The sequence below is a fragment of the Schistosoma mansoni genome (genome assembly GCF_000237925.1).
Source record: "Schistosoma mansoni, WGS project CABG00000000 data, supercontig 0199, strain Puerto Rico, whole genome shotgun sequence".
NCBI classification, from domain to species: domain Eukaryota; kingdom Metazoa; phylum Platyhelminthes; class Trematoda; order Strigeidida; family Schistosomatidae; genus Schistosoma; species Schistosoma mansoni.
The window spans coordinates 281169-309065 of NW_017386074.1; the positions used below are offsets into that span (position 1 = coordinate 281169).

General features: G+C 34.3%; 2 protein-coding genes across 2 annotated transcripts in view; one reads left to right on the plus strand and one right to left on the minus strand.

The window, feature by feature from the left end:
* The window catches only part of Smp_140140 (tetraspanin, putative), a gene marked incomplete at its 3' end in the record, with an annotated part of 24588 nt that extends 12192 nt beyond the window's left edge, over window positions 1-12396 (plus strand). The window contains exons 5-10 of the mRNA XM_018793654.1: window positions 519-622; window positions 2846-2924; window positions 4278-4378; window positions 6600-6687; window positions 9567-9763; window positions 12340-12396. Of these exons, the coding sequence (XP_018647127.1) occupies window positions 519-622; window positions 2846-2924; window positions 4278-4378; window positions 6600-6687; window positions 9567-9763; window positions 12340-12396 (626 nt within the window). The remainder of the gene's footprint in view (window positions 1-518; window positions 623-2845; window positions 2925-4277; window positions 4379-6599; window positions 6688-9566; window positions 9764-12339) is intronic.
* Window positions 12397-15876: 3480 nt separating this feature from the next.
* The window catches only part of Smp_140130 (hypothetical protein), a gene marked incomplete at both ends in the record, with an annotated part of 52540 nt that continues 40519 nt past the window's right edge, over window positions 15877-27897 (minus strand). Inside the window, 4 exons of the mRNA XM_018793665.1 lie at window positions 15877-15933; window positions 18244-18431; window positions 21623-21713; window positions 25914-26018. Coding sequence (XP_018647128.1) covers window positions 15877-15933; window positions 18244-18431; window positions 21623-21713; window positions 25914-26018 — 441 coding nt within the window. The remainder of the gene's footprint in view (window positions 15934-18243; window positions 18432-21622; window positions 21714-25913; window positions 26019-27897) is intronic.

Sequence of the window (27897 nt, forward strand, 5' to 3'; positions counted from 1 at the left end):
AGTGACCTATCGGTTGAGTGCTCCGGTGCGAGACTGGTAGGTCCTGGGTTCGAATCTCGTGAGGCGGGATCGTGGATGCGCACTGACACTGAGAATTCCCACAATAAGACGAAACGGCCATCCAGTGCTTCCAGGTTTCTTATGGTGGTCTAGCTTCAATTGACTCATGATCTTAACTACATAAAACCGTCGTTCTTGTCTGTGAAATAGATATACACATAAATTATGATGTAAGTTTCAATAAACTTATAAGTAACATTTATTATGCTTATACCATTTGGATTGAAATTCATTATATAACTTTTGATCGATCAGTCGTTATACTGTACAATGAATAATAATATAGGAATTTACTGACAATGAAATAAGCTCATTTTACACTAACATTCAACATTCTCTTTCCGCATGTTACATATAATACCTCAGTTAAGTAGTGGTTTTAGTATTTGGGAATAACACATTGTACTATTTACTAATGTGTTATACATTCATAGTTTTTTTTTTCTTGATTTATTAAGGTCCAATAATTTTACCATTGATGGCGATATCACTTGTATTTGCTTGTATTTATTTATTTGGAGCATTAATCGCTTTTAATCGAAGCAGTACACTTTTTCTTATGGTAAGTTTATAAAACCGTTAACATCATTTGAATCAAATAAAGTTGTTTTTTTTGAATATCGTCTTTAAAACTATAGTAACAGACCAAACGTTCTTACATCTTTGATGACTCTTGATCAAGGGTATCCATAAAAATACGGAAACAACTAAGTGCAAAGTGTTTAAAGATAAATACAATAATGGTAAACGACATGTGTATCCTATATTTAAGTGAGAATAAGATCTTAATAACGAGATAATTGAATCGTCATTGATTGTTTCTTTTGAAACGCGTTCTCGCGCTACTAGTTAGAATTTCGGGATAATGGATATCTTTAATTTTAGGAGTGAGCCGATGGTCACAGATAAGGATGTTATCAAAAAATGAGTGAAGTTGGTAATGCAAACTGTTAAATGAGAGCTCAGTTGTTAAATAGCTAAAGGCATACTGTGAACTCTTACTTACATAGGTAGTATCTTTGATAAACAAGGGGGTTTTAATGCAGACATAAAGGCATGAATTGACAAAGCAAGGGAAGCATTTTTAAAACCCGAAAAACATATGGAACTCAAAAAAATTGTCAACCAACATCAAAGTCACAATCTTCAATATAAACGTTAAGACAGTTCTACTATGCAGAGATAAAACCTCGAGAACTACTACAACCATCATGAAAGAATGTACAAGTATTTGTGACCAATTGTTTACACAAGATACTCAATGTCCGTTTAGCGGATACCATCGACAATAGCCTATTGTGGGAGACAAGAAACCGGTTTTCATCTGAAGAGGAAATTAAGAAAACATGCTGGAGGTCAATACATTAAATAAAATCCATCGTATTGCACCACAAAGGAAACCCTAACTTGCAAACTTCAAGGCAAAGTGAACATAGGAACTAATCGAATGAATGAATATGACCTGGCAACCACTAGAAAAGAGCTTGGGACAAATTTCGTTGGCGACTTTTAGAACTAGGCCTTTATTCAACGAGGGGTAACAGGCCCTAATTAAGTAAGGGAAACATAGATAGTCTGAGTTAAATCTCTGTGATGGTTGTGAGTTAACAGTGGTGAGATATTCATGTAAGTTGATTTTAAATAAAACAATCAAAATTCATGGAGAAAACCGATTCTGGTTAACAAACAGATTTATTGATCCTCTCTTTCGTCAGGTACAACGGTTGCATCACAATTAAATAGCACACGAGCACTATAGAAAGGTAATAAGAAAATCAACCATTTGATTTTAGTTAGATTATGAAATTTACCTGAAATAAGAAAAGTGAATAGGTCACAATGTGCACGGTTGAATCTTCCAGTAAAATGAAGAAAAATGGCTTACACATGGTGACAAATTTGTACATACCATCTAAAAGATTGTTACAGTATATTGAAATATTGATCCTCTTAAGGATTTTAGGCGATACTATAATTTATGGACAAACCAATGAGATATAAGATAACAGAACTTGGATTTCTGCCAAAAATTCATTCATCAATTTGGCTAAATAGCGTTTTGGCATTTTAGCTGATGTCAGTTCATGGTGAAAACCATAAATCTAAATCCTCACAGTGGTTTATAACCCTCGCTTAGTTCTAGTTAATAGGTGGAAATTCTTAAGGTCACTCGATTGTCTCTTAAAGGTCATCCATAAATTAGAATCCCCTAAGAAATTGCATTCGAGTTGGTACAGATATTTTTGACAATCAGCACAAAAATTTTCAATCATCAAATTAATTTTAAATTTAATCTTTTTACAGTTTCCCGAAAAGTATTCATGAACACATTATGAAGGATATAAAGTAATTCAATACTTAGGGTCAGTTAAATATAATAATATTATTTTAATGCTACTGTATGAAGGTAAAACACAACACAACACGTGACTTTCAGGAGTCAGTAGCTAAATAGATGACGCGATTGCGTTTGAAGCGAATGGTACTGGGTTCGAGTCCCACAGGGAACATCAAAAAGTTTAGAATGCTAATACATTCGTGTGACGAGTCCCGAATGGGACGAAACACGCGTCCTGGATTCCACTGCTTGCCACTATCCATCTTTGTTTTAAAAAGTATATGTTGAAAAGCTTCTTCGATAAGTTTCAATCTAATTCACTGATATACTGTTGTCTAAAGTAGCATTTTTGTATTTATTTATAATAGTTGCATAATTCTTTTTAGTATTCATATGAAAAACAGATTTTTCTTGTATAAGATACGTTACCATTGTATTGCTTTTTAGTATGAAGTTACTTTAACAGTATGTATAATTGTACATATAGTGATGATAACTATGGTGTTAAAACATCCGGAAAATGTAAGTCAATATTTTATTCTTTTACCTTTTAATGAATAAAATTTATTGTTCAAGAAAAGTTTTGTAATCAATTCAAGTATAGTTCTTTATGTACTGAATAAAATGAAATGATATATTAAGCAATTATGATTGTAATAATAGGTTGAAAGTTTAGTCATAATAAGGATAAGATATAGTTCGTTAGTACGCAAAGTTGAAGTTCCATTTGATGAATATCAAGAGAATCTGGGACGTGTGCTACTGATGTCGAAAGGTATAAGTAGTTTCTATATAGTTGAGATCATGAGTCAATTGAAGCTAGACCACCATGAAAAACCTGGAAGCACTGAACGGGCATTTCGTCCTATTGTAGACGCCTCAGCAGTGCTCATGCATGATCCCGCCTCACGAGATTCAAATCCAGGGCCTAACAGTCTCGTGCTAGAGTACTTAACCGATGCCGACTCAGTGGTCTATCGATTAAGTGCTCTGGCTCGAGACTGGTAGGTCCTGGGTTCGAATCTGGCAAGGCGGGATCGTGGATGCGCACTGCTGAGGAGACCCACAATAGGACGAAACGGCCGTCCAGTGCTTCCAGACTTTCCATGATGGTCTAGCCTCAATTGACTCATGATCTCAACTATGTAAAAACTACTAAAATCTTCACCGAGCCCCTTACAGATATAAGTATGTATCATCAATCGAAAGTGAAATGACTGGCGTCAGAAGATTAAGAAGTTCTGAGAATTGAGGACGAGAAGAGTAAATGATTGCTGTGGAAATGAAGGAACAGTGAATTCTGAGACAATTGATTGACATTTCGCAAATGAAGTATCTACTGTATAGTTCTCAGATTTTACTAAGATGTTCTGTAATTTTGTGTTCGAATACATTCGATTGTCCCCACTTCCGTTCTTTTTCGCTTCAAGTCTCCTTTTTTTTTAAGGAGTAGAAGACGAAGTAAATTTGATAGATTTGTTAGAGATATGATAAACAAACATATTCATTTACTGAGTGATTGGAGTCATTTAAATCTTTAACTATAGACATCCTAACTGTTTTCTTAATAAATCATAATGTTGATTCAGTCCGTAGACTGATGTTTCATTCTAGCATGGAACTTCTCAATGGTTTACATTCATAACGTCACAAATACCTGGTCACAGAACCTTCAGCTTCACACGTGGACAGTTGAAATTTAGACCCCAATGAGATGCAGTCCATTGTTGTTCATGTCAAACGTACATCAATTTACGATATCGTGCAATTAATAACCAAAATTCTAAAAATGAAAATTCATTATTTAGTTTAACTTCACGAACCTTTTCATCTTAATGAATACTGATTACTATTTTTTTTCTCTTTTATCTGTAGATAGAAAAAATGATGGAAAAACTTTTCTCAAGAAAGTTTTATCTCTATCGATCAATGAGCAGTCTTGATGGAGCAAGTTTATTCGCAGCTGTTGTCATGATAGATGTAAGATGAAATTATAATTATATTCTATCATGATAGGAAAAAAATATGATGGTTAGCTTTCATGATATTTTTCATGATAATCTAAATGTGATACGGGATAATGGAACTAGATTAGCAGTTTCTGTTAAAACTGTAGTGAACTGGGTTTCATTAATAAATGATGTATTTCCAAGTTGTTATGAAGGACTAAGGATTGGTTTTTCTTTTTCTTTTCTATATGTTCACTTGAGCAAATTGTATTTTAATCGCCATTTAGTCACAAGTGTTCATTAAAATTAATTGGTGCCTTGGAGTCAAGTCGAGAACGTCTGTTTAGTTTCATTTACCACTCGTTAACTGGATGAACTTGTATTTGGGGAGTAAAATAGTATTGGGTTCTTTTTAGGATGCATCTGTTACAGAAGAGACGGTTCAATTATAATCCTTAACATTAACAAACGAAAATTAAGCATTTTTATAAATAAGATTTACATTACACAAGTTAATCGGTATCTAGACTCAGGAGCAGTAGGGAGTCATATTTGAGTATGTGCAATGTTTGTTTTCTAATATCTTCCAGATGAATAACTTGTGCCTCAAACCACGTTCCTCAATCTGTTAAAATGACACATTCATCCATACTAAGATTTAATTCGATCATCGTAAACTCCATCCATTTTGAATATAATTTACTGTGATACTGTTCAAAGAATCACATAAAGTACTCATATGGTAGAAATTTCATGGATCCAGGATCATCCAAACATCCTTTAAAACAAAGAAGGAGGGAATCACAATGAATGTTATCCAGTATTAAACACTCACCAATGAGATTGACGATGAAGATAAATCTCAGTTCTATGAGAGGCTTCAACCAATCATAAAGAAGTGCCCAAGAAAGGACCTCACCATCCTGATGAAAAATCTAAACGCCAAAGTCGGATTGGACAACAATGGTTATGAATATATCATGAGAAGACATGGACTGGGAGAGAGGAACAAAAATTGAGGGAGATTTGCGAATCTATGCGCATTCAACAAATTGATAATGGGCGACACAATATTTCCACACAAACGCATACACAAAGTTACATGGATCTCACTGGATCATATCACGCAGAACCAGATTTATCATATTTATATCACTTAAACATTTAAAATTCGGTATTAGCTACTGATGTCGATAGATATAAATAGTATGAACCATCAATCAAAAGTGAAATAGCTGGCGGCAGACGGTTAAGAATATCGAAGAAAAGAGAACGAGAACAGAAAATAATTGCTGCATAAATGAAGGAAAAGTGAAGTCTGAGACGATTGACTGATATCTGCAAAGGGAAAAGTCAAGTCTGATACAATTGCTTGACATCTTGCGAATGAGGTATTAACTGTATGGTTCTCAGAATTTAGTGAGATTCTGTAATTCTGTGTTCAAATACATTTGGTTGTCCCCACTTGTGTTCTCGTTCACTACAAAAAAAACAATGGAGGACGCGAGAACTAGTACGGGAGCTGACCACCTGGTTGTGACCAAGACGAAACTGAAGCTAAAGAAGCAGTAAGCAACTGGAAAAACAGCTGTACAAAGGTTCAACACAGCCTTCCTTCGACATAATGGCAAACTCAACCAATTCAAGATAGCTCTCAAAAACAGGTTCCAAGCCTTACAAGATTTACTGAAAGAAGAAGAAACTACCATGGAGGACAATTGAATAGGGATCAAAGAAGCACCAACTTTAGTGTGTCAGGAAGTTCTGGGCCGTAAGAAGCATCGTCATGAGGAATGGATATCTATCGAAACCCTGGACAAGATTCAAGAAAGGAAGAACAAGAAGATAACAGTTAACAACAGTCGAACAAGATTGGAGAAAGTCATGGCATGAACTGAATACACAGAAGCATACAAGCAAGTGAAGAAGAACACTAGAGCTGAAATGCAGAAATATGTGGAAGAGCTAGCAACGACAACTGAAGAAGCTGCAAGAGAAGGAAATATCAAACAACTAATATGACAAAATGAAGAAAGTGGTAGGGAAACATAGTAAGCAAGAAAGATCTGTCAAAGACAATGAAGGCAAGACAATCACTAGGGTTCAAGGATAGTGGAATCTGTTTTGTTTGCTTCTTTCAAATTAGCAGTTTATTCATTTTCAAATTTTTTTAAAAAAAATAACTGATTTTGAAGTTAAATTTTAGCCTACCGCTTTGTTCAACTGTTTCATTTTTGTTCATATCTAAACAGTTAAAATGCTGTGGTTACCTGAATCCTTTTGATTTTGACGATGATAAAACGGAAAGTAACGATGAATATGATGGTCATACTTACGATGGTAAGCGGGAATATTTGCTTTTGTACACAAGAAGAATTATCAACCACTTGTTTTCACCTTATAATAATGACTGTGGTTCGTAATCTAAATCATTAGCTTTTTATCTTACAAGGTTTGAAAATGCGAGAAATTCCAGCCGAAAAATCTTGTATGATAAAACGTATTTAAATTTAGAGATCAAAAGCTTACACAATTGTTGAATTCCATAAAATACATTTCGGACCTGTACTACTAAAAAGATATTACGAATTTATTGAAATAAGACATGTGATTTATTGTATGGCAGTTTAATGGCCTAAAATATCAACTCTAGGCGCGAGATCTCAAATTCCTAGGCTCGACCACCTGTCAGATCATTGATTGACACTGTTAAGTCAAATACTAGGACTAGAAAAGCTATTCAGTGTTTTCTGGTTTTTACTGGTTGTCTAACTTAAATGAGTCCATGATGTATATTATGGAACCCCGATAACTTCCACAATACGTTAATGATAACTAAATTCCTTTGATAAAAAAGTTAATATGATAAAATGCTGATTTCTGCTGTCATACAATAAATGTGAGTTTTTACAGTGGAGATCATAAACTGATCTTAGCTTGGACACCATTGAAAACCTGAAAGCATTGGATGGTCGTTTAGTAATAGTGTGGGACTCCCTAGCAATGCATATCCCCCCTCCTATTACAGAGAATCAAATTAAAGATCTACAGTCTCGCACGTGGACTCTTGGATCACTGGTACGGCACCGAACAATGTCCAGATCCAATCAATAAATGATCTTGCACAACCCTTCATCCACCATCTGCGGTAGATTACTGTACAACACTCGACACAGATTGAAGTTAGACTATAGCACCGTTCGATGTTAGATCAGCGGTCCAAACATCCTCATGCGTGACCCTAGGCTTTGGATTTGATTCTCTATAGTAAGAAGAAGGATGTTCATTATTAGGAATTCCATAACTAAGATTAAACGACCATTCAATTCTTTCAGGTTTTCAATAGCGTTCAAGCTAAGATCACTTTGTGATTTGAATTATGAAACAGCCTACAATATCCACATATTCTTCATATTGAATTCCAATTTATTAGATGAATATTAAAGCCGAAACTAAATAGGACTTAATTGGTTCTATCAAGTCCAAATTTTTTATTTTTGCCGTTCAGTTTCTTTAATCATTTTGTGTGAAACAAAGTAGCTACATAGGTTAACCCCGTGATTCAATGATATACTGTACATATGCAAATAGTAATTAAGAAAAATTGTTAAAAGCCCCTTAGGTTTTTGTGTTCAAACAAGTTGTAGAGAACATTTATTGATATTAAGATTAAAAATTGAATGTTTGTATTACATAAATCTAGAAAGTGAGAATTGCTGAAAAAAATATTACGTAACAAAATTTGTCATTCATGATTAAAATAGTGGAAAGTATGAGTCAATTGACGCTAGACCAGCAAGGAGAACCTGGAAGCACTGGACGTCTGTTTCGTCCTATTGTGGGACTCCTCAGCAGTGCACATTCCCGACTTCGCCTTGCGAGATTCGAACTCAGGACCTACCAGTCTTGCGCCAGAGTCTCACAATAGGACGAAATGGCCGTCAAGTGCTTCCAGGTTTGTTTTTGGTGGTCTAGATTCAATTGACTCATGCTTTCAACTATGCAAATACTAAATCTCCACAAAAAACCCCTTTTGATTAAAATGGTAGTTTGTAACTTTTTAAACGTACTTTTCCTCAAGAAAATTATGATTACTGTTCTTAAAATGAATATAGATTCAGACATACTCTTTGATCAAATCTCCAGGTATAGAAGTTCATCATAAAAGGACGATGTTAATCATCATACAACTGAAGATGGGTTCAGTGAATAAATAATGTTTTTTTAATACTATTTACATCATGATCCTCTTTAAACAAGAATTGCATGGGAAATCGAGAAAAGTTGGAAATACTTTACAGAGTATATATACTATAACTCATGCAATAAGAATATACGTATAATGTTAACCAATCAGAAGCTCTTGAGGGATTCCAAGGTCACCGCGCCGATTTCAGTACCTGATGCTCATGTACGATCGGTTCACAGAGGATTTTAGAGAAGACTTGACAATTAAGCGGCTACAATAATGGGACTACTGAGAAGTTTCTTTATTTGTAAATGCAGTAATCAAATGATTTATAGACTTTGTGCAGACTACCGTGACGTTGTCCTTCGATGTAATATATGTTGAAGGAAGACGTTTGCTAGGGTAGGAACCTTTATCGCTCGATCCGGATTGAGACTAAGTCATATTTAATGATTGCCGCGAACTTTATAATAAAAGCGCCAGTAACATTGGCTGCAATAATCGCAGATGTTACTGAAGTTTCGACTGTTCAATGGTATGAGTATTTTAGGGACAAGTCCATAATAAAAATGATAAACTTACACAACCAGAGAACACACAAACAATAATGAAGCTATGTGGTCGAGGCTGAGAAGTTTTTTGTGACCTTGTCATGGCTCCAGAGATCAACTGTTATGGAGCCATATGGATGAGTTACTCTACCTTATGCATCACGATTCCGGAACCTTTGAACCTTTTTCTAACCTTGGCCAGTTTTTGGACCATGTAAAAAAAGTGTATCCACTTTAATTATTTGGTTTTGTATGATAAATGTTTACTCTATGCTAACTGTTCACTGATTGGCTAACATTTCTCAAGGTCACTTAAGATTCGTTCAAAGGTCATCCATAAATTATAGTATCACTGTGATTCCTAACGATTACTTTTATTTATTCTCCTCCGAATCTAATAGTATTGCTATTCAATATTATCAGAATAGTTGCGTAATAATCATACTTAAACATCATTTATATCGTATATTTTCTTTCAGACTTATTATTACCTATACCATGCTGTATGATGGATAAACACTTTAGATTGATTGATATCAATTGTCCAAATTTTCATTATATGTCAGAAAATGAACAAAAACATCACAATAAAGGCTGTAAACAATTATTTGGTCAAAAAGCATTTAGTATTATAGCATATATTGCTTATTTATCAATCACTTTAATTGTGATCAATGTAAGTAGTATATATAAATTTATAAATATATTGGTGAATGTTTTATCAATCGCAAATCCACTATTAAAATTACTATAACATCCACAAAAACCCCTTCTGATATTAATCAATATATGCTCACTAGTGACTGACTTTAAGAGATATTTCCTGGAGTTCTAGTGAGAAGCAGTAACCAATGGAGCTCAACTTGGTCTGTTAGGAGTTACCGACTCACTGAAGACATTGGTGAATAGTTACTCAACTTCGTGGATTAGTTGAAATTAGATATATAATTGTAGAAACTAAAGAGAATTTATTGAAAAGAATATTCTTCATTAATTATTTGTGTTTTAATAGGACGGAAATTTTTGACTTTAATAGAATATCAGAAGAGATTTTTGTGGATATCATAGTAATTTTAATAGTTGAGAGTCATTGGAAGATGGACCACCATGGAAACCCTGGAAGCACTAGACACCGTTTCGTCCTATTGTGTGACTTCTCAGCAGTGCGCATTCATTCAATTGACTCATGATCTCCACTATTAAAATTACTATAACACCCTCAAAAACCCCTTGTGATATAAAAAAACAACATATGCTAACTAGTGACTGGCTTCAAGAGATATTTCCTGGAGTTCTAATGAGAAACAGTAACCAGTAGAGTTCAACTGGGTCTGTTGTAAGATAGGAACTTACTGAAGACAATGGTAGATGTGTCGTTCGATTTCGTGGATTGGTTGAAGTTAGACATTTACACTGTTGGATGCCAGCTCAGTGGTTAAGCGTTCGCGAGCGAGACCGATAGACCCTGGGTTTGAATCTCGCTAGGCGGGATCGTGGATGCACACTGCTGAGGAGTCCTATACTAGGATGAAACAGCAGTCCAGTGCTACCAGGTTTTCCATGGTAGTTTAGATTTGATTAACTCATGATCTCAACTATCAAAATTTAAAAGAATAGTTCATTTCTGTCCTCCTCAAACGAAATAGATATGATTGAAATCTCTAAATTGATTTGTTTAACCTGAAACATTATTGATATTATTCCAAATCTATGAAATTTACATTATCTAACATTATTAATCAAATATAGCATATACATGACTTAACTGGTTTGTGATATAAATGGCGTATGAAACTGAGTTTTTCCAGTTGTCTTACACATTTAACTACACAATTATTAGTAATAATATAACGTAGTAAATTAGTTTTAGACATTTAATTTTAAGAAGTTTTAAATTTGTGTTCATATGGTAAGTTAGTGATTTCAAAGCGTCAAGCACCATTTACTTTTGGTACCAGATAACACCTTATCTATCGTATACGTGTTCTTAATTACTTCATTCAATTCGCAATTTGTTATTTCAAATACCGATATACTCGCCATTTTGTCAATTTGTAGGGTTATTTTACATTATTTCTTGCCAAAACTATCATGAGTTTGAGTAATCACTGAGAAGTCGTAATTAAAACGACAGTTGTTCAGTCGTGATACAGAACTCTTCGGTGGTATTCACTCTTATTCACCGAAGTGGTGTCTTTTATTTTTGACATAGTCTAAGTAGTTATAAGCAAAGATGGATAGTGGCTAGCAGTGGATTCCAGGACGTGCGTTTCGTCCTATTCGGAACTCGTCACCTGGATGTACCTGCATCTCAGAGTTGATGTTCATTCCGTGGCTCGAACTCAGTAACTTTCGCTTCAAACACCATCGCGTTATCAACTCAGCTACTGATTCCTGATAGCCACTTGCTTGTGCGATGGGGTGAAGTTTAAATTCATATGGTATTGTTTGTTTAAATCTTCCCATTGATGCTTAGGACTGCAACTGGTCAGTCTCTTATTGGCCATATGTGCTTATAATGCTTGTGAATTAAGGCTATATCGAGACAATACGCACAGTATGCACATATGTCAATTAGAGACTGACCAGTTGCATTCCTAAACATCAATGGGAAGATACAAACAAACAGTTCTAAGTGAATAATCTAATTAGACATAATCATTAACATTAAAATATATACCTTAGTAACGTCACCAGGTTTGGTTGCTACATTATTTTAATTGATTGTTCATAAGCTCCAGTCACCTTAGTCTTGAAAATCGTCAGATATTTTCTTAGGAGTAATTTGTTTTTATCGTATGCATCATTAGCAAATGATCTAATTTGATTGCTTATTTATTAAATGACACGTAACAAATATCCATACCAATTTCATTAAGTAGTTTCCATATTAAATGATCTCTTTACACTAATAACGTTGTTAATCACAAGCTAAGAAATTAAGACTGTATTTATATAGGTTTAAGTTTATTCAATTAAAGTGTGCAGGTTATTTTAGTAACCGTATTATACACTGTCCTAAGACAGAGTTCAATGGAGAATCCTGATGCGTGGCCTATGCTCCTCTACAAAGAGTAACAGACGTAAGTAAGTAACTACTATACACTGTAGTAATTTTATCAATCACTTGACTTATTATAACGCAGTTAACTACATTACTTGTTTTTACAAACAAACGTTACTAAATTAGTCTGGTTTCTTTGTCTACATTTAAATAACAATATATTATTACTTTAAACATCTTTTCTGTAGATAGCACTTGTGATATGCGTGATTCTGGTATTGAAAGAAATATGGATATACCTTTAATAATAAACAGATGTCCTCGGAGTTTTACAGGAAAACACAGCACCGACAGTTATTCATAACGTTGAAGGTGTTTTCAGTTATGTATATCATTAAAAATGATCTGTGCTGAAATAACATCCCAATATTCTTTTCCAATATTCATTTTCAAATGATGAAGTGAAACAAACTTGTTTTTATGTTTAGTTCCTTGTTACCTTATAAATTTATATTTCATTAATCATAGATTTGAAAATTAAACGAAATATTGTAGAAATGGGTATGCTGGTGAATAATTCACTTTTACTTAAAGGTATATAGCATACATACTTTACTTCCTTACGCCTGTTACTTCCAATGGAGCATAGGCCACCGACCAGCATTCTCCAGCCCACTCTGTCCTAGTCCTTCCTTTCTAGTTCTATCCAACTTTTGTTCATTCTTCTCATTTTTATCTCCATTTCTCGAAATAATGTGATCTTTGGTCTTCCTCTTCTCCTTTGGCCTTCAGGATTCCATCTGAGGGCTTGCCTTGTGACGCAGTTGAGTGATTTCTTCAATGTTTGTTAAATCCACTTTCAGTGATTCCTCCTGATTTCTTCCTCCACTCAAATCTGGTCTGTTCTCTCCCACAGTAGGATGTTGCTGATAGTGTCTGGCCATTGGATCCGAAGTATCTTGCATAGACAGCTGTTAATAAACACTTGTATCTTCTGGATAATGGCTTTCGTAGTTCTCCACGTCTCCGCTCCATACAGTAGAAGTGTCTTGAAATTTGTATTTAAAATTCTGACTTTAGTGTTGGTTGACAATTGTTTTGAGTTTCAGATGTTCTTCAGTTGTAAATATACTGCTCTTCCTTTGCCGATCCGCGTCTTCATATCTACATCAGATCCACCGTGTTTATCGATGATGCTCCCCAGATATGTAAAGATTTTCACATTCTCCAAAGCTTCTCCGTCAAGGTACATAGCACATTGATAAATTATTAGGTTAATTCATAATTATAACTTTACAAAGCACAATTTGTATATCTAACGTAAATTTAAGATTACTACTCTCTAAAAAAACATTGAAATAAGCAATTACATTTTATATAACTTTATTTTACTGCTGTACAGTTAGAAATCCATAGATTTATGGTTTCAGAATAGCCTCTATACATCATAGATACAAAAAACACTATTTCCTTATCATATAAATTGATAGACAGTAATCTGTAAGTAAGAATGTTTCATCTTAGAAAGGAATATGAAAGAGATAAATACAAAATGTGACTACCAATAAGAGTTCATAGTATGTGGCTAGCATATCGCTTGTGGACTTTTTGAGCTACATTGATAAAACCACACTTTATGTATATTTGAAGAAAGGAATCTCATATTTGAATCATAATAATGCTTGACTGCTTGATAACTGGAGAATAAATCTCCCTAAATGTAAGTTTCATCCTAAATTAGCACAAAGTCGGTTAGTGTGATTCCATTTTACTGTTATTAGTTTATGAACACTTATAATGATGTAGGTTATCAATTTGTCAAGTAAAAATATACTTTATAATCTATCCTTGTAAATTTCAAATGAATTATTATATTTAAACTAGTTACAAATCCTTTGATCACAGTATAAACCATCGATTTTCATGTCACATGTTCAATAATTTACATAGCTAGGTGTTAGACCACACTATTGAAGACCTGGAAGTACTGGACTGCCGTTTTGTTCTAGAATGGAACACCCCTACCATGTCTGGTGTGAGGGAGTCACTCACTGAAGACAATGGACAACTTTCGCACAATATCGTGGATTAGTTGAAGTTAGACAGTAACAGTGTTGGATGCCATCTCAGTGATCTAGAATTTAAGCGTTCGCGCGCGAGACTGAAGGTCCTGGGTTCAGATTACGCATGGGGGATTGTGCATGCGCACTGGCGAGGAGTCTCATACTGGGAAAGGATGGCCATCTAATGCTTCCAGGTTTTCGATGATGGACTAACATTGATCCATTCATGATCTCAATCAAAACTCAACAATCTCCACAATCCCACAACTGATAATAGCAAAAATTTGTTTAATGTCTTCAGGATATGCATGAATAGATCATGTGTATAAATCTATTACAAATGACAATGAATCATGCAAAAGGAAATATTCTTTCTGATCAAATAAATACGGTTTTATCAAAGGTATTTAATAAAATAAGACAAATGACAATCGCGATTTTCCGTTTTAGTTTGCTCAGGTCTACGGTTGGTCAGTCTTTTTCTCCATAAATGCACCCTAAATAGAATGCTTAATTATATCTGACATAAATGCCACATTTTATGAAAGGTTTGCGTAAACTATTAACCATATTACGATACATGAACACAGTTTCACTTCACGTTTTCAAATTTCACGCAGGCGATCATTCAAGCCTCTGTGGAAGCTACAAGATTCAAATCTACGACACAAGTTTTATACTGCATACGTTTTACACGTAACTCTAAAAACTGCTGCAAATTTAGTGGCCTAACGGTCTATGAATGTTGATTTTCTTCAATTCAGTGTTGGGAACCTAACTAAAATGTTTAGGAAATAATAATTTTAAATATTTAATAAAGCTTCTTAAACGAAACGTTATTTTTTCCATTCATCATTTTACATTATAGAATAAGACATCTGTCAAGCATTTGCTGGGTTTTCTAAACGAACAGTACTTATATGAGCACTTGTGACTGATTCCGAGTATCCCAGTGTGAAACCGTGGCTAAGGGAATAGAACCATGTCAGAATTGAGACAGTTACAAATGTTAGTAGAAAATGTTTTCGTAATATCGACTCAGTGATCTGAATGCCATGCAATCACTGGGAGACATGAAAATCTTATGATCAATCCTTAGTGGGGTCGTAGATGCTTTTAACTGAAGTGTTTCTTTCTTAGACGACATATATGTCTAGTAATTCTTCATTTTCATATCACTTCAATGATACAAACAACATTGCTAAATCACCAGTTCCAAGTGTTTAGTTACGAAGAAATGATTATTGACTTTAATATTAACAAGAACTTATTAGGAATGTATTCAGACGTTTAAAGAAAGAAAACAATTTTCACAAAACATAGCTAAAAATATATAAGAACTCTCATTTTAATTAGAGCGAATAGTTTCGTAGTATTTGGGCGCCGAGTTGATGTAAGACATTCTAAATAGGAAGAAGAATATATTTGAAGTAAATCCAACGTTTCACCCGACAATCTGATCCAAGCTTTTTCAAGGAATTATATCAAAAATAGTTTTTTGTTTAAACAATTACATGCCAACATTGTCAAGATCATATAGAGATTCACTTGTAATTCTTTTTTAACTCTCTGATACATAGATAACCCCTTTTTCTATTGCAGTATATTTTAATACAGTTATATGTACGTACATACATTGTAAAATAGGACAGGGGTGCAATGTTTTGTATTTGTTACCAGGATCAGCTTGATTTATTCAAAATGTTTATTATTATTTTTTGGTTAAAGTGCTTGCCACAATTCTTTGAGTACAAGTATACAGCATGCAATCATTGATATCTGTAATATATGTAAATGTAGATATATTTACATATGTATTCATAATAACACAAAAAAAGTCGAAATAAGTAATACGCATTTGTGAGTATAAGTATATTATATGTTATGTTCTGATCAAGACTAGCCAAGAGGATTTATATACATTCCAGTATTCACGCTTATATTAGATTCATACAGTCAACGGTGGTTTTAACGAACATACGTCTGGTTGGAATCCATGTCTTCTAGATACAATTTATAAATATGTAGATAAATTCATATTGAGTTATAATCTTAGTCGCTTATACTGTCTACATAACATAAGGGATATTTATGTCTCATAATTAACCGGAAAAATGCTAGATCTTTTGTGTTTTGGATAAACTAAACTTAACCTGAGAGCACTAGACGACCGTTATGTCCCGGTATAATATTCCTTAGAAGTGCGCATCAATCCTCCCTCCGCGGAGAATCAAAACTAGGACCTTCATTCCCTCACGCGAAGGTTGGAACCACTGACCGGGCATCAAATGTTGTTAATGTTTACATTGAACCAATTCACCATATCGCTCAAACCTCGTCCATTGCCTGCGGTGGATAACGTCCTGACACCTAAAATGGTTGTTAATAAAGTGTCTTTTCCTTACGTTTTGACCTACGTCATATGATGGAAAAATTATTACAGCTCTCATCGTTCACATTGTCACCAGTACATCTATCATCACTAGTTTTATTCTTTTCATGTTATTGGAAACTGTACTAAATCTATTTTCAAACAATAAAAAATACTTCTTAGTGTAGGAAGTTTTAAAAATTGATGGATTTTTTGATTGTATATCACGGGTTGAATTTAGTTAGAAAATCACCGAAAACCAAGACGCACTAGGCACAGATCTCCTATTGATAGACTCATCAACTGCGCGTATGAATAACCTACAACTTAAAATTTCTCATTACCTAGGTAATGAACTTCACGCTGTAAGGAAGACAGAAGAACCAAAACCCATATATATATATATATATAATCTCCTAAATGACATTCAGTGAAGGCTTCATTATCATATTATGCAATATAATAGTAGTCGTAAGTTAGTGTGCGGGGGCCACCACGAAGTGCATACAAATATGCAGTACCTTAATTTGTTAGACGTTCTACTGTACAACGACTTGGTTACATTTACACCTACTTTAATAGAATCTTTACAATCTATTAGAATTGATGTTGGAAAGCAAATTAGTTTGAACATTATGAATTCATTATATTGAAGCTTGTAATATATAAATTAAAGTATGACAATAGATTATTTCTTTAGAGAGGGAAATAAATTTTTGATTGTAAATATGTTAATCATTATAGACAAAATCTTATGTCGTAAAATATGTATTTGATTGAGATAATTAATCTATCGATGTTAGACCACCACTGGATGGTCGTTTTGTCCTAGTATGGGACTCCTCAATAGGGCGCACCCACGAACTCTCAAATGGTATTGAAACCCAGGACCTTCAATCTCGTGCGTGAACGCTTAACCTCTAGAACACTGAGCCGGCACTTAACCAATCCACGGATTCGCGCAACCGTCTTCCATTGTCTGAGGTAGATAACTGACTCGGATCGGGTCCACTGGTCACGGCTTCTAATTAGAACTCCAAGAATTCCTTCACGAAGCTAGTCACTGGTGAACACATAGTAATCATAAGTATGGGATTGTGAAGATTGTTGAATATTTGATTGAGATCATGAATCGATCGATGTTAGACCACCATTAAAAACCTGGAAGCACTGCTGAGGCGTCCCATACTAAGACGAGACGGCCGACCAGTGTTTTCAGATTTTCGATGATAGTCTGAAATCGATCGATTCATGATCTCAATCAAATACTTAACAATCTCCAGAACCTCATACCTTAAATGTGTAATTGTATTCAAAGAGAGATTTCATTGTAATCCATTTTGTTCAATTATTGATTACCTTCTAACACTTCGAAAATATACTTGTTTTGGAATTATATATGTAATTCAAAGAATATTAGGAAAATAATCAGTAGTATATAACCAAGTATTGTCACGTTAACATTGTCAAATTTACTGCATTTAGATGGTATTTTTCAATAATTTAGATCATACAATCGTTTATCACTGAAACCAATGATTCTTTGTTCGATTTCTGTCAGTGTTTCTTGATTATTACATTACAACTTCATTGAATCTTTAGCTAATACAATCTACGTGTGAGTAACATTATCTAATCGGTCAAAGATATTACGAGTGTTATGATTACATTATTTATGATATGTAATTTACTTTGAAAAAAAAAGTTTATAAACTTACTCCAAGTAAAATGATTAACAATGATGAATAGGAAAAAATAGTTACTATTCGTACAAAAATATTTCCAAATACTTCACGACATCCTACGGTATATTGATGAGGACCAGTTGAAGATCGTAAAGGACAGCCGATATCTATAATTTGATATGTATTATTTAATTCACAACATGGAATAGGAGTTGTTAATCCTAGAAATTCAAAAGTATTTATAAATATAATTCTCAGAATAATCACATAAAAGAAAAAAATAGTTTCTATGTAAGCTTTCATACTGTCATCCAATATAATGTAAATTGTTTATTAATCTTCAAGATGGCATTTTTTTGACCAACTTAAAGTTTAAATTCAATTAGTATTGTTTGTTTGAATCTACCCATTGATGTTTAGGACTGCAACTGGTCAGTCTCTAATTGGCATATGTGCATACTTTGCGTATTGCCTCGATATTGCCTTAACTCACAAGCATTATAAGCAAAGATGGATAGTGGCTAGCAATGGAATCCAGTTTGATGCGCGTTTCATCCTATTTGGGACTCGTCATCTGGATATACCTGCATCTCAGAGTTGATGTTCATTCTGAGACTCGAACCCAGTACCTTTTATGTATATTCAAATCTCCTAACTCAACATTTTATGTATTGCTTACATAGATTTATAAAGTACAAATTTATAAAAATTGCTACTTTTTGTAAAAACAATTGTTTTTAAGAATGAAATCAAAGCATTTTGATATTGGAACAGTTTTCAGTAAATCCTTTTGGTAATTTATAGCTGTCAAACTTCATGACCAACTCCGCCTGTATCACTTCTAGGGTTACTACAGGTCTCAAGCCCCGGTAAGGGAGCAAGGTTGGGCGTGGGGTCAGCAATTCCATCCCATAAAAAACAACGTTCCTAAAAACAACACTAGCCAGAAGAAATTTCATGACCGTTTTAAATTAAAATAATGTAACATTATTCTTAAGTACTTTATTATAACTTCATCAAGCTCTATAGTTATAAGTCCATAATTATTGTGATATTTTACAAAGGCCAAAATAAGGCATGTATGAATGTGTTTGACAATGTTACATGTTGAAAATGGTGAACGTTTGCATGTGCTATTACGACATATATACTTCAAAATTATGTTATTTGTAAATTAGAAAGGTCATATAATAAAGGTCAAAATCATTTCGGTGTAAAGTGTCCAGTCACAATCAGTATAATAGTAATGTAGTAAAAATGAAAGGGCTTCCAGCTTTTCGATGGTGGTCTAGCTTCAATTGACTCATGATTTCAACTGTGAAAATACTAAATTCTCCACAAAACCCCCTCTGATCTATAATCATATGCTCACTAGTGACTGACTTCAAGAGATATTTCCTTGAGTTCTAGTGGGAAGCAGTGGCCTGTGGAGTTCTACCAAGTCTGTTGTAGAGATATCAGCTCACTGAAGACAATTGGTGAACGGTCGCTCAAAATCGTGGATTGGTTGAAGTTAGACATTAACACCGTTGGATGCCGGCCAGCTCAGTGGTCTATCGGTTAAGGGCTCCGGCTCGAGACTGGTAGGTCCTGGGTTCGAATCTCGCGAGGCGGGATCGTGGATGCGCACTGCTGAGGAGTCCCATAATAGGACGAAACGGCCATCCAGTGCTTCCAGGTTTTCCATGGTGGTCTAGCTTCAATTGACTCATGATTTCAACTCTGAAAAAATGAAAATGCAAAAAAATTGTGTGAATAAAGTGCATAGCAGGAGAATTTCATCTTGTCAATTGAGATAATAATGATAAATAGTAATGGTAATAATAATAAGATTGTTGTGCGAATATAATATGTAATAAAAGGGGGTGTTATCAAGGTAATTACGATAAAAACGAATTGGGAATGATGGATGTGAAGATTAAGGTAGGGGTGATCAAAAAAGGAGGGGGGAGAGGTTTATAAAATCTAGCTTAGGTATCCGGTGCTCCAGTCGTAGGCCAAGGTAAACATAGAGGCTGGATATACCTTTTCTGTATGCATAAGTTTGGTTTTCTGGAGTTGATCCAGATGGCTTCGGCTATGTAAAGTAATCGTAATCTAGCTCTTTGATGTAGAGTTTTTGGAGCTTGATATAAAACAGTAAAGGCTTCCTCTATTTTGATATGATGTTCACTGTCTACCAAATGAGAAAGGATGACGCTGTTAATGGATTTAGTGACTCCTTTTTCCCAACCATGCTGGTGCATGTTCACGAATACGCAAGGATAAAGCCCTCTGAGTACGGCCTATGTAACTAGCTCCACAGAAGCAGTTGAATTGGTATACACACATGGAAGAGCCCATCTTCGGTAATTTATCCTTGATTAATTGTGTAAGTACTGGTTTATTTGAGAAAGTGATGTATAGCTTGGCGGCGTAAAAAGTCCTTTCAACCGATCTTTTCAAAATAGAGGAAGCCTTTACTGTTTTATATCAAGCTCCAAAAACTCTACATCAAAGAGCTAGATTACGATTACTTTACATAGCCGAAGCCATCTGGATCAACTCCAGAAAACCAAACTTATACATCCAGAAAAGGTTATCTCTGCCTGCTTTGTTGTTCACTATGATATTGGTAATGTAAATTTGGCTCCTCGGGATCTGATGGGAGGCCTTGAAATCTAGTCAATTCATGTTATTCTGCAAGTCATTTTTTCTATCTTTATTAAGACGATAATATATTTTTTAGATTACATTACGGACAAATTTTGTGCTAACAAAAATGAATAAAAGCTGCAGTTTACTAGAAACTGTTTCATTCTGTGTATATGACACTTTAGTACTCCATGTCAGGACCTGGATGACTTACAGTGAAAACTACTGTGTTTAGATTACTGACTTGTTACTAATTGTCTAAACTTTAACTGTTGTTAGTTCACGATATTAGATGACTTTCATTCAATACTGTTCATCATACCTACCTCACAATTGATAAAGTTGATCTCTACCAGTCAATTGCAGTTATTTAAACTAAAGATAATTGATATATCTTGTCAAATAACTGTTCAGATATTGTTAAAGTTTTATAATCCTACAATAAATAATCTCTTGTTAATTATGGAAAAGGGGGGGGTCGTGGATGAGCACTGCCACGAGGAGTCCCACAATAGAACGAAACGGCCGTCCAGTGATTCCAGGTTTTCCATAGTGGCCTAGCTTCAATTGACTCATGATTTCAACTATATATAAAAATTATGGAAAAACTTTATAAATTTCGATATCATAACAAGAATTCAACATTTTGACAAGGAAATCACAGGATCGTTTGAATTTTGTCTCTTTGAGCTTACAACGTTAATATCTTATATTGTGTTAAGTTCAGATATTGGTAATATAATAACATTAAATAATTTCATATTTGAAATCAACTTACCATTATATGTTCTTCCATCGTAAATGTCTACAGATGAAAATGATTTTGCATCTAGAAAATCATATGGATCTATATAACCACAACATTTTAACTGAAAGTAGACAATGAAACAGATAAAATTAATTTAGGCATATAAAAAAGCTTATTCAAGTATTGTACTTCAATTGATCAATAACTATCTTAGAAACAAAAGTATGGATTATAAACGATTAATAATGGTGTGCTTTCATTCGTGTGGGATGACAACTATAGAATAATGTGAACAAAATACATCAAGTTTTAAAATATATTTATTTAAAACTATATAAATGTTTGAATTATTTTTTCTGGTTAACGTTTTTTTTTTGCGAGTTAGTTTTTCTACGGGATGGGGTGGCTAATCCCATGTCCAACCCTCCTCCTTGATGGAGGCTTGGGACCGGTAGTAACATCTAGAAGAGTTACAGGTGGAGTTTTACAATTGAAGAACATATGGAACTCAAAACAACTGTCAAATAACTTCAACATGAGAATCTTCAATACGAACGTCAGGACAGTCCAACTGTATGCAGCTGAAACGTGGAGAACTACTACATCCATCGTGAAGAAGGTACAAGTATTTATAAACTGTTTTCTACGCAAAATACTCAACATCCATTGGCCGGATACTACCAGCAACAGCGTTGTATGGGAGAGGACAAACCAGGTTGCAGCTGAAGAGGAAATCAGGAAAAGACGTTGGAAGTGGATCGGACGTACATTGAGGAAATCACCAATGTGCATCACGAGGTAATCACTAACTTGGAATCCGGAAGGGAAGAGGAAAAGAGGAAGGTCAAAGAACACACTACGCCGGGAAATAGAAGTAGATATGAAAAGGATGAATGTTGATTGGAAAGGATTTCTCAGGACAGGGTTGGATGGAGAATGCTGTTGTGCGGCCTATGCTCCTCCACAAGGGGTAACAGGTGTAAGTATGTAAGTAAGTAGGTAAATAAATGTTGTGAAACAAATGAATTACAATTAACATGTTGTGTTGCAGTATTGGGTGATTGTAAAATGAATAATGAAATGTGTGCATATATTAGATGTCAGCTTGAACTCCATGATAATTATCAGTTCCTTCAAGATTGTAGAACAAAACCAACTCCCGGTGCTTGTCGATGACGTTTATCCGATATATATATATATATATATATCAAAATGTCTAGCAATATTTATTTGCTTTAAGTACTCAAAATGTACGTAGAAATCTGTTTATTTGTGATCTGTATAGATGATTGAAGTATTCGTCATCAGTTTACTTACGATCATTCATACATTTTAAGATCCTGGTGTGCATTGAATCAGTTTTTATACTATTCTAGAACGAAACTGAGGAAATTATTTTATTAGCAGCATAGGGTTCCGAAGATAAACCAATCTAAATTAGAAAACCACTGAAACCTGTAAGCTTTCGACATCTGTTTCGTCCTAGTTTTGGGAGTCCTCGAAGAAAATAAATGAAATAATGGTATTATCAACTTTGATGAAGTCTTAAAGTGTGTATTATAGACTTTTATTATTGATAAATGGGTTGCTTTCATTAGTTAACTTTAGGTTATTATAAAACCCAATTGAATAACCATATAGTCAATGAGAATAAACTATATAATGAGACAACAGTGACTAGTCATATGTTTTAGCTAAATAATTCATTGATAATAATCAAAGTTATATGATAAAACAATGAAATGAAATGTAAATCCATCATTTTAAAAACAAGAAGCATGATTTTCTGAGCAAAACAATAATCAGTATATTCCACCATCTCGTTCGATAAATGTCGACCGGTTACTTGGTTAGAGGTCAACAGTATAAGATAATCAACTTGAATAAAAAGGATGAATAAAGACATTTAAATCTACAAAGATAACCAACCATGAACAAGACCACAGAAATGAAATGAATTTAAGCTTATGGAATAATCAAGAAACTTTTTTCTAACTGAACTAAGAGTCAATGATGTCCTCTATAACGAAAATGAATACTCTTCCATTGAACCATTTATATCAGAGAACATAAAAATATCAGAAAGAAAACTTCTCGCTTTTTAGATGCAGAAACTTTATCAATATAATTAATTGTAAACACAATTACTAGAACTAAACACCAGTGTAACTAAATAAAGTTAAGGGCTCTGGCTCGTAACTGGTAGGTCCTGGGTTCGAATCTCGCGAGTGCGGGATCGTGTGTGCGCACTGCTGAGGAGTCCCATAATAGGACGAAACGGCCGTCCAGTGCTTCCAGGTTTTCGATGGTGGTCTAGCTTCAATTGACTCATGATTTCAACTTTGAAAAGTTAATTTTAATGTTTCTTTACAAATTGTAATTCATGTAAAATGGAGTATTGCTATGAATGCAATCATTACGTAATAATTAGTGGTCAAAATTTCCTACTCATTTTAGATAGAGAAAATTTCCTGTCAGTTCGTGTATTACAACTAATTTCTAATCATCTAACAGATAAATTCCAGTACAATTGTTTTTATTTAGTGATTCTTAGTATGCAATATCTCAATCGATTACAAATCTTCAATAATACCAGGTGGATACATATAGTTACTACTCACGATTGTCTAGTATTTATTTATTTATTATTATTATTATTTAAACACATAAATATTGGTGCAAAGGGGCACCAGATATATATGCGCCACACAAATCTCATTTGATTTGTGTGAGGGCCGTGATGCTGCCCAGGTGCTCAAACTGAAGCAGGTGGTTTTCTTAGGGGGCCACACCCCGAGCCTTTGACCTAACGGTCTAAACCACAAGGTAGTGGAGCCTCGTGAAATGCAGTCCCATGTTAGCCGGTGACCAACGATTGATTCATACGCCATTTGTTCCCTGGAGCCAATGTGTACCATTGGTTTGGAATCAGGGTGAACTTTCCGTGTCCACCAACCCGGTTAAAGCGTCGGAGGTTCACTTTTCGTCCTCTGAATTTCGTAAACAACACCCCTGTCACGAGGAGGCAGTGAATAGGACTTCCCTGGCATTGGCTATATACGTGTGACCATGTGATAGCATTTCGAAAGGGAGAGCGGACTCTCTCCACTCTCGGCCGTACCAGGGCATCTAACTATGATTACCATTAAGAAACAAATTGTGCATTAATGTTTGTTAATTAAGTTTTTGCAAACCCTAAATTTTAGTTGGAATGAATTTCTATTTAGTTAACTTGTTGTCAATGATAAAGATCAGTTTTCTTTCCATTAAATGTGTATTTCGAAAAACGATACTTATTTATTCAGGCCTAAATGATAGATGAAATGTTATTTTTAGTGACATGATTCGTGATTTGGCTGTAAAATGTTACTGAATATACCACAGATATATTCTTGTACAAGGTACATCGTAAATAACAACAAAAATTCTATATTAAAGCTGATGTTTATTCTCTGCTGTCATAGTTCATGTCGCTTCACAAGTTCTTAGGACAAAGAATCTCTCAGAAATAATCTTTTACATAACAGTGCACTCTGTTTCAGAAATAGGAAGGAAAAGTTTTCAAAAAATGTGCGCATCCTTAGTAGTTAGTGTCTGGTTTCTGTATGTACAACTAAGAGTATCAATATCACGAATAATAATCTGCTTCATTTTCTTGAAAAACTATAAAATGTTACCGTGAAGTGATTTATGTCTGAGATGCAGGTAACTAAACACTTCAAATTTCTTAAAAAGATATTCAAAATAAACACAAAGAAAAAGACAACACAGAAATCTTCTTCACACTATGAACCTTTAATAAACTGTGACAAAATTTAAATAATTTAGTTCTTTTAAAAGTTTACATTGATAGTTACGTGTGAAAGGTTAACTGAAGTATCATACCAATTCAAATAGCATAAAAAAGTATTTTCATCGAAATGATGAACCGATCTAAATTATATAACCATTGAAAACCTGGAACTTCTGGAAGAACGCTTCATCCTAGTATGGGATACCTTACCACAGAGCACATACCACCCCGTATACAATGCTCGGACCTTCGATCTCCCGCTCAAGCATCTATCTTTCAACAGTGTTAGCGTTGTAGCTGCACACTGCTAAGGAGTCCCATACTACAACGAAACGTCCTTTCAGTGCTTTCAGGTTTTTAATGGTGGCTTAAATTAGGTTGAATTATGGTTTCAATGCAATTCAATATAATCCACAACTTCATACTGAAAAGTATTTTCAGATAAATTTATTTATATTACATTTGTGTGAGCTGGATACAATGAAAATCAATGCACAAGAAAAAAAACGTCCATAACATCTAACTCACATTCACCATAATCCATCCAAGAAGTAAACTAGAGGGCTTCAGACTTGATAAAGATTCATATGAAAAGACTAATTTTTCTAAAACCCCTTCAGCCTGTTTACGAATCTAGTTATTGTGTAGAAAACAAATAACAAATGTGTTAACACATTATCAGTAGAGAAAAAACTTCTTATTCATATAACTAACCATGGGATATTCATATCAAGTTAATACTCACTATTTAAAAGACTGTAAAGTTTATAATTGTTTAAATACAACTAATAATTTAGAAACCGACATCAATGCCTGTTATTTATTGCATTTGGTAGGTATTAGGTGTTTTGATTAGTATTATATCTCAAACTTAAATTCTTGGTATGTCGCGTAATACTTGAGCACTCGAATGGCAAGAAAATAATCTTTTCTGTATGATCAGGTAACTTCTACTTGGTAGTTCAGTGTATAAGAAAGTGATTTACTTTTGATTACTCTTAACATAATGTTTCTAACCAGTAATTCAAAATTAAATTTAGATTGAAAGACTTTTCGTACTTTTAATAAAAAGTAATATCATCTAAAGAAATTCAAAGGTGTTTGTCACAAATTCACAAGTCGATATCATCCAATACATTGAAGCTCGAGGATATTCTAAGTTAAACAAGTCCGCTGCTTTGATAAACGATTTAAATCCCTCACAAAAAATAACAAAATCTTCCAACCTAAACTACGTTCATATAAAGAAGGCGAGCAGAGAGGAACCAAACTGGTAAATGAACTTGTAAGCTTAACACGATTTAACCAATCAAAAACAATAAACAGGAGGGAATAATTTAGAATTCTAGGATTAGGATAATCATTTAGGACTATAGATTAGCGTTGAGAGTTTAGAATATAGTAAAAATATTTTAAATTATTATGTATAACCATAAAACCTTATCTTAATACAAAAATGTCTACCGTAATCATAAATCGAAACTCCAAATCCTAGACCACAACTCACATTTAATGTTACTTTTGTCATTTAAATGAAACATATTTCTAAAATAGGCCAAGTTGTTTTCAAGACAATTATTCGGAGTGAAATCAATTAACATCAACTGATTGGTGATACTCTTGGTAGACGAAATGTTATTTTGACAATATGAGTTGTGAATTCAACATGGTTTGCATGTTCACAATTAGGTTGGCGATGTAATACGGCTTCACTAGATAACATGACAAGCCTTTCTTTCTAATAATGGTCCTGATTGTGAACCAATAATTTTTAATCGCTGACAATAGCCTATTGATGATCTCATATCAATGCAACTTTGATTGTAACTATGTCAACAAAATGTGCAAGCATTTCTTATTGTCGATGTGATCATATAATTTATTAATCATATAACGATTATTAAAAATCTATTTCACATTCTCTACACTACATGAGTTTATTTTCAACAGATATATACGGTGAATGTAAGCTAGACCACCATTGAAAACCTGTAGACACTGGGAAATCGTTTCTTCCTTGTATGAGATTCCTAAGCAGTGCGAAACCAGGACTCGAACCCACAGCCTTCGGTCTCGCGCGAGATGATAGACATTTACAATTGTCTAGAGCTTAAGCGTTTACGTTAGATACGTGAGGTCCTTGATTGGAGTCCTACGTGTAAGATTGCAGATGCGCACCGCTCAGGAGTCCCATACTAGGACGAAAGGACCCCCTCAGTATTTCCAGGTTTTCGATGGTGGTCTAGTTTAGATTGACTCTTGAATTCAATTGTGAAAATACTACAATCTCCACAAATCCTCATACAGATAGAGCACTTGACCTATAGACCACTCAGCCGGCCTGCATCCAACCGAGTTAATGCCTAACCTCAACCAATCCGCGAAATTGCGCGACCATCTTCCATTGTACTGAGGTAGATACCTGTCTAATCCTGAAATGGATTAGCTCCACTGGTCACCATGGAGAACCTGGAAGCACTGGATGGCCGTTTCGTCCTATAGTGGGACTCCT